The following is a 14,001-nucleotide window of genomic DNA, read 5'->3' on the forward strand; positions in this document are numbered from 1 at the left end:
ACCCCTGATCTCCTTGCTGGGGCCTCTGAGGGAGCCACTCAGCCTCACTGCGCCCCGAGTCACTCATCCAGAAATCGGGGCATAAAGCACCCACCTGCCAGGTTACTGGGAAGGTCGGGCAAGCCAATGTGTGGGAGATGCTTTTAAAACTTTAAAGCACCGGGAAAATGTGAAGTTTACTCCCACTTTGTCAACTCCACGAGATGCCACCTGAGGGGCGGGGATGGTATCCGTTGGCGTTTCTGCAAGGCTTCCACCTGCTTCCACACAGCCCTGCTCTAATCCTCCCCACACGTCACCCTCAGAGGAGGCCCTGTTATTCCCCCCTCTCCGGCCACCGGGATCTGTGATCATTTGATTAATCGCTCTCTCTCGCTCCCCAGGCATGGGACTGCCTTTTCTCGCTGGCTACTGTTCCTGGCATATAGGAGGCAGGTCTCAGTAGAGAGAGGAGGAAGCAGCCTCAGAGAGGCCCCAGACCCTGCCCAGTGTTCTGGGCAGCTTTTAGGTGGCAGGACGAAGATTCGAACCCAGATCCTCCTGACTGGTGCTGAGGCCACCAATCCTGGCATCAGGTTCTCTGTCTTTCCTCTCGCTGCACCCTGGCAGCTCTGCTGGTCTCCGCCTCCAGGGCTCCCAGAGGGCTCATCCTGGGTTGCTGCCCACACCCCATTACCCCTCCTCCCAGGCCTGCTTATGTGTACACAGGTGCCCGACGGGATCTCAGAAAACAATCCCCTAACCCACCCACACCGTCCTGTCCATAATCCTCCTGACAGAGACAAGGGGAGGCAGGGAGAGGGCCCCTTGGAGTTGGCCTTAGACTGGTTATGTGGGCAGCTGACCACTGCCAGCCAAGCCAAGCCACTCCCTACTCACTCTCCTCTCCCTCTCTGTTACCCGACTTAGGGGCTGGGCCTCAGGATGGGGAAGAAGAGGAAATAGGACAAAGAAGCCTGGGAGCGTAGTGTCTGAGCCCCCGTGTGAAGCTTGGGCACCGCTGCTAGAGAGGGTGGGGTACTGGCACCAGACGGACACTTGTCCCTCATCAGCTCCCTGAGGGGGAAGAACTTTCCTTACTGGTAGGAATGACAAAAGGGCCAGAGGTATGGGAAACTAGCTATGAAAACTGAAGTGGAAATTATGGCCCTCTTTGTTCTCCAACATTTCAACAAGAGAGAAGAGAGAGAGGAAAAAAAGACAAAGAAAATCTATGAGCACTTTCAGGCCATCTCTGGCCAGGGGCTGTTCATGCTGCCAGCGCACACGCACAGGCCGATTGCACATCACCCCCAGGACGGCTGGATCACAAGAGTGCACTGTTGTCGGGAAGCCGCCCTCCCCCCCTCTCCCTCCTCAGTTTCCCCATGTGTGGAAGTACAGAGTCCCGCTGGGTCTTCTTTCCCTTGGGGAGCTGGTGTCAGTGTCCTTGCTCAATACAACATCCTCTTCTCCTCTCCCTACTCCCTCTTCTGTTGAGACCCCCCTGGCCTTGAACTTGAGCCCCTTCCAGTTTCAAATATTCTTATCTTGGCCTCCAGTTCCTTCCTTCAGTCAGATCTGGGTTCTTGCCCTATGTTCTGTCTCAGGTCCACCCCCCCACTCTCACCCCCAAACCCCACCCCAGACTCCCCAAGTTCCTCAGCCCCAAGATCTATTCCTCAGCCCAGGGCTATTTCTTTGCACCCCCCCCCAACATGTAAAGCTCATCACCCCAAGCTGAGTGTTGGCAGTGGTGTCTGAGGACCCCTTGGAGAGCCTGGGCCTTCTTTGGGCCCAAGAAGGAGCTCTTTGACCTTGGGCAAGTCTCTTAAGTTCTCTGAGCTTCAGTTTCCTCATTTGCAAAATGAGAATATCTACCTACATCCACTGTGACCAGAAGGCTGCTGAGAAGGTCAAATGAGATGGGCAAGGTGTGTCTACCACTCGGCACAGTACTGGGCGCACTGCTGGGTCTCTGAAAGGACCATCAGAAGAGGTTCTATTGGAGGTGCTGTTGGAGTGATGACTCAAGGTGGAGGTTAGAAGATGCTGCTGCAGAGCTGTGTGAAAGGGATGCCTTTTTAGTGAGGCCTTTTAACTATTTCCCCTTCTCTACTACTTGTCTATGTCTCTGCTTGGATCTGTGCCTCTGACCACTACTAGCCACTAATGTGTCAGTCTTCCAGGGGGCCAGGAAGCCAGGCACAGTAACTAGCATGGATCAGAATCATACATCGGTCCCCTGGGTCCTGCTTCTCTCTTGGGGGCAGCGTCGCCCCTTCCAGGATGGCAGAGGGAGGAGGCTGGTGCTCAGCTGGCTGCTCCAGCCCCTGCACAGCCCTCTGACCGAGCAGGGCCATGATGGAACAGTCGGCAGTGCCCAGAGAAATGCCAACAGGATGTGTGTGTGATTGCGGTTTCCACCATGAGCGTTAACACCACCCAAACTAAATTATTTCATAAATTGCTGTCACTTTTGGCAGACCTTCCTCGAGTCAGCAGACGGCTTTATCGGAGCTACAAGGAAGTCCAGACAGACTCTGGGGAACATGCCTTTCTGGAGTTCTGTATCTCCAACTCTCACAGCCATTTTACATAAATTTCTACCCAAGACCAGATAGAAAGCCACGTGCCATGTATTCGAATAACGATTTGCAGTTGACAACAATGTATTCCCCGCCAGAGATAAACGTCTTTTGGGCCTTCGTATATACTGCGGAATCATGGAATAACAGAGCTGCAAGGGGACTGAGTGATGATCTAATGTTGCCTTTTCATTTTACAGCTGAGCTCAGAGTAGGTAAGAGACTTTCCTCAAGACACACAGCAAGTTAGTGGCAGAATTGGGCCTCGGACCCATCATTTCTTGATAGGAAGCTATTGCCACATATTAGGTTGCTCCCGGTTGACTCCTCTTAATTATTCTGTGAGATGGGTAAGGTGCATACTATCCATTGAAGAGATGAGGAAGGTAAAACCCAGAGACTAAGCTTGCCAAAAGCCCCTGGGACCAGTCCCGGGCTATGGCCACCATGTCACACTGCCCTGGGGAGGAGGATGAGCAGGAGACTGTACTCACTCCGGGGACAGTGTCTGGGCCTGGGTCCAGGTCTGTCTCACCCGGACTCCTCAGGGCGGGATATTCGGGGCATGATGTCAGTAGGTGAGGCCCTGGCAAGCCCTCTGAAAACGGCGTCTGGCTTCCTTCACAAAGCACACCTTTGACATCCTTGTTAGTTTTGATACTTTCAACTTCAGAAGGAGGGGTCAAAGCCCCTTAAAATAGACAAGACCTGGAGGGAGTCCCCCAAGGCCAGTTGGCTTCTGGGACCTCCCTGGCTTCCTAGGAGTGGCCGGCCTTCCTCCCTGGGCCCTGCCGAACTTAATGTAGGTGCCCCAGGAGGCATGGGTAGCGATCCCAGCCTCTTTGTTGAACCCAGCAGTGGGTCTGGGGAATTTAGGGCATGTTTTCTGGGAGAGAAGCAGATTCTTCTGGAATGAAAATGCCTGGTGCTCAGTAGTCTTTGCTGAGAGTCCCAGGTGGGGTGGGCCGTGAGGGTGGACGATGGTGATGGAGAGTGAAATGAGTGGGGTGATGAGATGGGGTGTGGGGCCCAGGAAGAGGGGAGCAGAGACGTGAGGAGGAAGGGAGGCGGTGGAAATGAGAGGTGGGAGCAGCAGCAAGCCTCCAAGATGGGCTGGGGGAGGCATGGGCAGCACTGGGCTTTGTTGGTGTTTATAAGTTCCAGATGTCGTCCTTAGCTGTCACCAAAGGAAGTGTGGGCTTCAGGACCCAGACCCCACTGCTCACACTATACCTCCAGCACTGTGTTTAAGGAAAACAGGGAAAAACATGAAATATAAAAGGCTAGGGTGGGGGGTGGGTAGGAATGCTGGCCAGAGGCCAGAGAAGCCTGATTCAGTGAGTAGATAGGGCTTGGGGAAAGAGACTGGCTCGGGGTGTCTGCAGGGGTCCTGCCCCCCAGAAAAAAAAGGGCTGCTCTGGACCTCGCCTGTGTGTTCAGTGGTTAGAGCACCATCCCGTGCATCGAAGGGCCTCGGATTCAATTCCCAGTCAGGGCACACACCCGGGTTACCGGGTGGCATCCCTGACCAGGGCACGTATCAGAGACAATAAATCAGTGTTTCTCTGTTTCCCTCTCCCTTTCTCTCTCCCTCTCTTTTGCTTTCTCTCTCATCACTGACAACAACAACCATATTCTTGATGAGGATTAAAAAAAGAAAAAGGAAAAGAAAGGGCTGCTCTGCCTCTGGGATCATCCCACCGCCCTGGGTCCAGGTGCCTGATTTCTTCAAGCCACAGAGACAGGTGAGCGGGATGGGATCCCGAGCCCCCAGCCTGGCAGGGCAGTGGGCAGGGCTGAGGGGTCCCTCAACTGACCTTCTTATGGCCCGTGGGCTTTTTGGGCCCTTACATCTTAGAAGCTGGTCAGTATCCTGCTGCCTCGGTGGAAACTGACTTTTTCCAGAACTTCCAGAATGTATCAGGGCGGGACCTGAGCAGGCCCAGGCCCAGGGTTTGTGCTGACGCCTCTGAGTTCCTGGCTGGGCTCCTGCTTTGGGCCGTCAGAAGAGGAGAAGCAGGCCTCTCACCGGGAGTCAGGGGATGCCCAGAAGGATGGAGTGTGGCGTTTCTGTCTCTCCTCCCAGGCTGGCCACTCTGGGGCCTAAGATTTCTTCCTCGCTGGGGGTTCTAGGGTTGGAGTTGGGATGAGAGGGGTGTAGCTACTGTGCCCCCTTGAAACCACACCCTGTCCAGCACTGCAGTGACCCTGGTCCAGCGAACCTACAGAGACAGGTAGGCCCGGCTGGTGGCAGGCTGCAAAGGCTCTGTCTGAGCCGGGGCCACTGCCTCGCTGGCATGTGAACACGGGCAGCCTGGATCGGGGAAGCCTTTGAAAAGATATTTTGTTGTCACCCCCTTTCCTTATTCCTCTGTCAAACAACCCCCTTCTTTAGAGACTCTTTCCTAAAACTGCCTCCACTGTTTTTTAAAAAATATATTTTATTGATTTTTTTACAGAGAGGAAGGGAGAGGGATAGAGAGTTAGAAACATTGATGAGAGAGAAACATTGATCAGCTGCCTCCTGCACATCTCCCCACTGGGAATGTGCCCGCAACCAAGGTACATGCCCTTGACTGGAATTGAACTTGGGACCCTTTAGTCCACAGGCCAACGCTCTATCCACTGAGCCAAACTGGTTAGGGCTCCACTTTTTTTTTAAATCTTCACCCGAGGATATGTTTATTGATTTGAGAGAGAGAGAGAGAGAGAGGGAGAGAGAGACATGGATGTGAGAGTGAAACATTGATCAGTTGCCTCCTTTATGCACCCCAACCAGGGATGAAACCTGCAAGCTAAATTAGATATGTGCCCAATCCAGGAATCAAACCTGCAAGCTTTTTGGTGCACAGGACAATGCCCCCACCAACTGAGCCACCGCCCAGAGCCGTCTCTACTTTTAAAAATCTCTCTTTGTTGGTGTCAGATGAGAAAGCAGGGCTCTGCTCTGAGTGGAAAGGCAGTTGGGGTGCTGGGCTAGGAAAGCTCTGAGGTCATGCCCACCTCTGAGAGGCTGCTTTCACTAACAAGGTTTTAACAGGAACGTTTGTGCCACTGCTTAGAACCCTGCCCTTGTCCCTGTACCCCCTGTTTATGGGCTGAGTGGTGACCCTCCTCCCCAAGTCCTATTTTTGAAGTCCTAATCCCCAGAATGTGACTGTATTTAGGGAGAGGGCCTTTACAGGGGGGATTCAGTTAAAATGAGGCCGATAGGGTGGGCCCTATGCAATCTGACTGGTGTCTTTATAAGAGTAGTTTTTGGTTAAGAAACATAGACAGACACCAGGGATGCCCATGTACAGAGGAAACACCGCGTGAGGATATGGTAAGAAGGTGGCCATTTGCAAGCCAAGGCGAGAAGCCTCAGGAGAAATCAAACCTGCCGACACCTTGACCTATAACTTCCAGCTTTCAGAACTCTGAGAAGATAAATGTCTTCTGCTTAAGCCGCCCAGTCTATAGTATTTTGTTATGGCAGCCTGAGCAGACTGACACCCCCTAAACTCCCACAGCCAGTGCTTACCCCTGAGGAGGGACAGCAAAGGCATGAGGGGCGCTGGGCAAGGCTGATGCCAGCCCGTAGGGGACCTCCCTGTACATTAGAAAAAGGTGCCCTTTTCTCTAGACTGTCTGGGCCCTCTAGCAGCCTAGCTGTGGCAGCGCCCCCCGACGCCCCCCAATGCTCTGCCACGGTGGGTTCACTTTATTGCTCAGTCAGAGCAGTTCCACTTGCTTCCCATGGTGGCCCTGGTACTTGGGAGCTGACCCCAGGACCCCGAGGGGATTCCTGCAGAGTCAGCCCAGCCTGCCTGTGGCTGCTTGTCTGTCTTTCTGACCCCAGCACTCCCCCTGACCCGGGGCTAATCTTATGATCGAAGCCTGGCTCTCTGCACACTTTTCCATGAGTGAGACTGTGAAAGTTCTGATGCATTTTACAGAAGCGCATCACATATGGTGGAACCCCTCAGGCCGGGTGGTGGAGCCGAGCTCAGAGAGAAGGTGAGAAAATGAATGAATGGCCGCCAGGCTGCAAGAGAGACTACTGGCCAGACATTGGATGAGCTCCTCTCCTGTGTAATGTTTCAGTAGATTCTAGGGAGGCTGCACAGGTGAATCAGGTAGCATTCTGGCCCTCCAGACACCTCAATTCCAGGGAGAACGTCACCATACGCAGCTAAACTTGTGGGTGCAAGGACAACTGTGGTTTGAGGCTAAAATGGAGGCATATGCAAGGCTTGCTCTGTGTATGTGGGTAGGGAGGTCCAGAAAGAATGCTCAACAAACTAGAAATGGAAGGAAATTATCTCAACATAATAAGTGCCTTATATGAAAACTTTATAACTAACATCATACTCAATGGTGAAAAACGGAAAGCTTTTTCTTTAAGACCAGGAACAAGACAAAGATGCCCAATATCACCACGTCAATTCAACGTAATATTGGAAGTCCTAGCCAGAGCACTCAGGTAAGAAAAAGAAATAAAAGGCATCCAAATAGAAAAGGAAGAAGTAAAATAGTCTCTGTTTGCCGATGACATAATCTTGTGGAAAATCCTAAAGTTTCCACAAAAAAATCTCTTAAAACTAATAAACCACTTCAACAAAGTTGTAGGATACAAAATCAACACCAGAAATTAACTAAGTTGCATTTATATACACTAGCAATGAACAATCTGAAAAGAAAATGAAGGACACAATTTACATTTACAAAAGCATCCAATCGAATGAAATACTTAGGAATAAACTTGACTGAGGAGGCAAAAAATTTGTACACTTAAAACCATAAATCATTGCTGAAAGAAATTTAAAAAGACAAATAAATGGAAAGTTATCCTATGTTTATAGATTGGGAGACTTAATATTATAAAAATGTCCATATAATCCAAAGTGATTTACAGATTCAATGCAATCCTTATAAAAATCCAAATGGCTTTTTTTGGGGTGGGGTGGGGGCGGACAAAATAGAAAAATAATCATCCTAAAATTCATATGGAATCTCAAAGGACCTCGAATAGACAAAACAATCTTGAGCAAGAAAAGCTGGAGGTCTCACAATTTATGATTTAAAAATACATTGCAAAGCTACAGTAATCAAAACAGCATGGCACTAGAATAAAGACAGCCGTATAAGACCGATAGAACAGAATAGATGCCCAGAAGTAAACCCTCACCTATATGAGCAAGTGATCTTCAACAGAAGCACCAAGAGGTGGAAGTGACTCAAGTGTCTGTCCATCAACAGATAGATGGGTTAAAAAAAAAAAGTGTATACATACAATGAAATATTATTTAGCCTTAAAAAAGAAGGAAATCCTGTTAAAATGCTACAATATGAATGAACCCAAGGACGTTATGCTAAATAAAATAAACCAGTCACAAAAAGACAGATACAGCATGAGTCCACTTATATGAGGTATCTAAAGTAGTCAAGCTCTTAGGAACAGAAAGTAGAATGCTGGTTGCCAGGGCTGGGGCAAGGGAAAAGGAAGTTGTCATTCAATGGACATAGAGTTTCAGTTTTACAAGATGAGAAAGTTCTAGAGATTGTTGCACAACAAGGTACATATAATTGACACTATTGTACCATACACTTAATAATGGCTTATGATGGTAAATTTTATGCATTTTTTGACCATAATAAAAAGCAAAGCCAAGGAGATTTCAAATACAAAATGTCTCATGATAAAACTCTCAGGAGAGCTCCTATGTGGTAAAAATTGTAGTGGATACTGCAGTTTGAAACTCCTTAACTATGGTTTTCATTGACATGATGTTATGTACAAGTGGGAGTCATCGATTTAAAAAGAAAAAGAAAGAGCCAAAACCGGTTTGGTTCAGTGGATAGAGCGTCGGCCTGCGGCCTGCAAGGTCCCAGGTTCGATTCCGGTCAAGGGCATGTACCTGGGTTGTGGGCATATCCCCAGTGGGAGATGTGCAGGAGGCAGCTGATCGATGTTTCTCTCTCATCGATGTTTCTAACTCTCTATCTCTCTCCCTTCCTCTCTGTAAAAAATCAATAAAATATATTTTTAAAAAAAAAGAAAGAAAGAATTCTTGAAGGGGGTGGTTTTTAAGCTGATGTTAGAATAAGTGGGACAGCAGTGGGCAGCAGAGTGGGGGGAGGGAAAGGTTTCCAGCAAGTTGGGTCGAGGAGAAAAAGCCAAGTGTATCTGCAGGGCAAGTGGACCGGTGTGGCTTGTGGCAAGGTCAGTGGAGGTGGAGGTGGCCTGTAAGGGGAGCAGGTGGAGAAAAGGGCCAGAGGAGCCAATTTGTGGAGGGTTTTAACTTCAAGCGAAATGAGAGTTCACGTGGCGGGGCAGGGGCAGGCAGAGATCAGGTCTTGCAGGGGAGAGACGGGGAGGGCCGAGTCCCTGGGAGGCACACGTGTCGGAGCCCAGGGAGGATGGAACAAAGCGAGAATGATGAAGGCAGAATGAGTCCGTGAGAGCCCAGCCAGCAATGCTGAGCCCAAGCCCAGGGGCCCCCTCTTGGGCGATCAGATTCACCTGCAGCCAGGCCCATCACCCGCGACCTTCCCTTGAACCCCGGCAGGAAATCACCGAGAAATCCCTCATCCCCATAAATTAAAGACAACCACAGTAGCCATGACAGATTGGGGGCAAACAACATGGCCTCGCAGCTGTCCCTGCCAGCAGGGGTCTCAACACCCACTGGCCCGGGGCTGGGAGTGGCGGGGGTGAGAGAACCTCACAGTGGTCTTCTAACTCAGTCTTGTGCGGTGAACCAACCGAAGGTCTCCGAGTGGGGGGCCAGGCACCCCGCTTTCATGATCATTTACTTGAGCAAATCAGCCCACTTCCAGGAGAGGAAGGAGAGGGGAGAGCAGAGAATGTTCCTTTTGAAACAGACTTACAGTAACTTTCTGTTGCCGGAGGTTTCTCTCAAAAAAAACCCCCCCGCCTCCAGCAGAGCTCTGAGTTCCAAGCTCCTAATTGGTGACAACTGGTTTCTTAGGACCAACAATGATAGTAAGAGGTTCCCATGTCGTATATCCCAGACTCAGGAATTTCTGAGACGGTGTATTTGAAACATTCAATTCCATTGACCCCGAGAATAATAGGGAGATTTGACAGAAGGCTGGTTCTGGAAATAGGGGCCTCACACCATTCATAGCTGCCATGTATTGAACTCATGGGCCAGGCACAGTGTTCATCTCTCGGATCATCGTATTTAACCTTCACCGCCTCTCTCGATGGAAGGTGCTATTGTTCTAGTTTCATTTTGGAGCTGGGGAAACTGAGGCTCCAAGAAGTTTAGAATTTCCCCAAGTCATGCAGGCAAAAGTGGTGGTGCTCACACGGACTCTGCCGAACTGTGAGGCACAGAAAACACATTTCTGATCACCGCTGGTCAGCCTTCCAGAGATGGCTTAGCAGGGGCGAAGGGGAGGTGTTTAAGGCGCTCACTTTGAGTACAAAATGCAGGGGGTGCCTAAAACCTCAGTAAATCGAGAGAAATAATATTTTAATGCAATGTTTTTAAAAATAAAAATTAATGCAAAATATCTACGCTGGGTAAAATATCAAACTTTTAAGTAAGAATCCAGCCAGTGACTCAGGATTGGTGGGATGGCGAGGGGGTACTTTGTGGGCTCGTCTCTTGGGAGCAGATGCTGAGAGTGGGTGGTGAGCCTTGCCCACCACCCTGCCCTTTCTTTATGCTCTTACAAAGCTGATCTTTCCTGTCTCCTTCCCCTCCGGCTAAATTCCAAAGGAAGACTTAAAGCAACTAACTGGGCGATAAAGATTTCCACGCTGAACAGGGGGGTGGGTCTGGAACCCCCGAGAATGAATGGAAGTCCGCTTGCTGTGCTCTGCAGACCTCATGTGACTGGAGACCTTCAGGTGACTGCTGCTCCTGAGGGGACCTCCGAGGGAGAGCCCAGGGCCCCTCCTGGATGGGAACCTCCCCTGCCCCGAGGCTGACCCTATGAAGAGGGCAGGGAATTCAGTGGAGGGTGTCCATGCCCTCGTGGGGTGGTCAGCCGCTTGGCACACGAGCTTCCTCCCTAATGCACTGCCATGGGCCACTGGCCAAAAGGGAAGACGCGTATTTGGGTCTCGCTGAAACACGGAATGGTTTTTCCTAAGCCCAGCCCGTGGCCTTGCCCGTGCCTTCCCCAGCCTTGGCTCCCAGTTCCCTGGAAAGTGGCTGGATGCAGCGGAGGGAGGTGTGGGCAGAGAGGGTGGCCGGCGCCATGGAGGGGAGAACTCTTCAATCAGGCTCCGAGCCAAGTCACTGAGAGCTCCTTGGAGAGGAGAAGCACGAAGTGTCCCATTCTCGGCAAACCTCCAGCCGGGCTAGGGACGGTTCAGGGTTTTAGCGGATGGAAATTTAAAGGGCCCTTCTGCTGATCGTTATCCTCCATGGTGAACGCGTTGAGGGGCTTCTTCAAGCACGTTTGAAAATCCTCATAGTTCAAAATGAGGCTTGTGCTTGACATCGACTGAAGGGTGTGAGATTCGGGGTCTGAGCTGAATTCTGGGGTGACTAATTGCTCCGGGTTGAGGGGTTTCTTAGGACACAGACTTTCAACACTAAAGTCAGAAAAGTCCCGGGCAAATTGAAATGAGTGGCTCACTCTGTTTAGACTCCATTCTAGCAGAGCCCTCCCCCCTCCCTTAAACTTTACGCTTCTCCTTTTCCACACATGTAGAGCCTACTGATGAGACCTGCTGGGCTTACCTCAAACTGGTGGGACTCAAAAGAGCTAATGTGTGTTGCCTGCTGCACCTTGAACTTCCCGGTTGCAGCACATCGCTGTCAGACAGGCATCTAGGCCTCTCCTCCCTCTCAGTTTGAGCTGTGTGTGTGTGTGTGTGTGTGTGGGGAGGGAGTTTGGCAGGGAGTGGATAATGAGTTCAGTGCTCCATACTTGGTTTTGAGATGACTAAAGTACCGAGACCATCTTATTTATCTCTGCATCCCCAGGGCCGGGGTCGGGGCTTGGCCAAAAGCAACGCTGAGGAAACCCGTGCTATATCGAAAGTGCTTTGTAAAGCCAAGCACAGTGTTGTCATTGATTGGTTGGCACTCTCATTTCCTACCTGGCCCTGGTTAGCCCATGAGAAGGTCCTCTGTAGGCTCAGATAGATAGATGTTGCCTTAAGGGTGGCTGTAAGTGGGCAGCGGGGCAGGAGGCATGGGTACTGCCTTGTTCTGGGCAAGGTGGGGTGAGGGACCCAGACAAAAGGTGAGCAGGCAGTGAGGGAAGCTAGGAGGGCCCATGGGGAGATGAGGAAACAGGTCCCTGCCTCGGGGAGGAGATGGGATTAAGCTGGGATCTTAGTAAGAGGACCAGCCCCATGCTCTGGCCTCTGGCTTCCAGCGCTGAGCTGGGCTTCACCTGCATTCTGAAGTCCAGGGCTTGCCCTCGGCTGCCTGCCTCCCCGCCTCTCCCATGGCCGGCGATCCCTCCGGAGGGCCTTCCCTGAGGGTCACCCAGACCTTAGGGTGCTGAACTGCCCCCGTGGCCTGCACGGCCCACCTAGGCAGGGTGATCCCTTGCGGGCTGTCTGCTCCAGCTCTCGGCACTCCATCTCCCCTCACCCCTTGCCTCTCCCATCCCAGCCCTAGTCCTGCTTCTCTGTCTCTAGGCTCCTGGAGACACAGGGTCCTGGCTCTGCTTGACAGCCAGGGTTCTGGCCTTGGTCCTAACCACCCTCCCCCCACCCCCCCGCCCACTGCCCCAGCTTCCGTCTCAGCTGATTCCCATGGTGAGCACACCCTGTGGCTCTGGGACCATTTGGAGCTGTTGGGGGCCTGGCAGGGTGAAGAAGCATGACCCAGAGGCAGCCTGGGGTCAGGAAAGCCCCCCTCTAGCCCTTGCCGGCCGACACGGAGGCTCCCTCCCACATGCCCTCCAGATCTTTGTGGATCCTGTTTCATTCTCTGGCTGGCACATCCTTCTTGGGGCCCACGAGTACTGGGGTCACAGACATCCCCATCACCAGAGAACCCTAGAGCTCTGAGTAGAAGAAACCCCTTCCTGCCTTTGAGTAGGTTAGATAGACCTGTTTGCAATTCACCGTCAGGGCAGTTAGGCTCAGACAAGGCAAGAAACCTCCCCAAGGTCACACAGTAAGAGCAGGGCCAGCTGCTCTCCAGCCTCCTACCTGAACTCTCCTTTTTCCGTCTGGTTGACTTCTTCTCCGTCTCATTGGCAGTGCTCCCAAGGACCTCACAGTCCTCTCCTGGGCCTCCCGCTGCGTCCACCAGATCTGGGCTGCTGGCCCCCATCTCCCTGGAGCCCCCCGTTGGGCCCGGGTTGAGCCTACGCCGGGCCTCTGAGACAGGGAAGTGCCAGTCGGGGGGCTGTGGGAAGGTGGGGTGCTGCTCAATGAAGACCCGCTCCTCCTGGGGCAGGCTGTGTGGGGTGGCCGCCAGGCAGGAGGCCGAGAAGTCGGGGTACGCTGCCGTCGCTGTCGCCGGGAAGTCTGGTTTCTGGTGGAAGGAGAACGGGGTGGGCGGGTAGTGGGGTAGCCCCGAGGCCCCACTGCCTTCGGAGTGGGGATTTCGAAGGCAGCCCCAGACGGGGGCCGGGGGGTGGGGGCTCCGCATGCAGCTGCTGGCCACGGGATCCATCTGCTGTCTGCAGCGCGCCTCAGTCTTTCAAAGGTTCGATTCTTACCCTTTTTATATTCAAATTTTTTTAAAATGCAAAAAAAAAAAAAATTAAAAATTAAATAGCAGGGCAAAATGTTCAACAGAAAGTTCACCCCAGGAACCAAAACAAAACCCAAAACTAAAGTCTCTCTTTCAAGTCCACACACGTGCATATGTGTGTGCACACACTTTTGTCCGACTTCACTCCTGGCTTCCTGCCCCCGGACGCACCAGCCTGCCTAGTGGGATCCCCCGTGCGTGTATTTGTCGCCGGTGACACTAAACATTTTCACTGTCCCAGCCCAGGCGCGCCCGCTGACGGAGTGCTCGCCCGGAGCCCTCGGCAAATGCCTGCAGAGGGCTGGACCGGGCTGCGGAGACACACTTTTAAATGCTGCGGTGGGGAGAGAGTGACAAATTTCTGAAGTGAAATGTGAGAGAGGAGAGGGAGGGGTTAACCCGCACCCACACAGTCCCCTCCAACCAAAACCCGAGCAGGCAACTATTAATCATCAGAAACCTTATATGCACATCTAATGGGATTTGCAGATGGAGACTTTTAAAGAAACATTGTCTGTATTTTTTTTTTTTTAAGGAGAGAGAGCAGCTCACCCACACCACTTCTTTAATGTGCCTCCTGTAACACTATGAAGTTATTTTATTACACTGTTAACAAAATTCCCCAAGTCTTGGATTTGGAAAAAGCCTTAAGTCAGATCCAGAATCCGTCAAGTGCCAAATTCCAGGGAGTGAAGCAGGGAATAAGCGCAAGAGACAAGTTTGCTGATTGCGTTTGATTTAAAGGCCCT

General features: G+C 51.7%; 1 protein-coding gene across 1 annotated transcript in view; it reads right to left on the reverse strand.

Annotated features, from left to right (window-relative positions):
- The window catches only part of MEOX1 (mesenchyme homeobox 1), an 18,707-nt gene extending 5,150 nt beyond the window's left edge, over nt 1-13,557 (reverse strand). Inside the window, exon 1 of the mRNA XM_006776840.2 lies at nt 12,703-13,557. Within this exon, the coding sequence (XP_006776903.1) occupies nt 12,703-13,171 (469 nt within the window). The 5' untranslated portion in view covers nt 13,172-13,557. The remainder of the gene's footprint in view (nt 1-12,702) is intronic.
- Nucleotides 13,558-14,001: the final 444 nt, after the last annotated feature.

Source organism: Myotis davidii, unplaced genomic scaffold (assembly GCF_000327345.1).
Source record: "Myotis davidii unplaced genomic scaffold, ASM32734v1 scaffold109, whole genome shotgun sequence".
NCBI lineage: Eukaryota > Metazoa > Chordata > Mammalia > Chiroptera > Vespertilionidae > Myotis > Myotis davidii.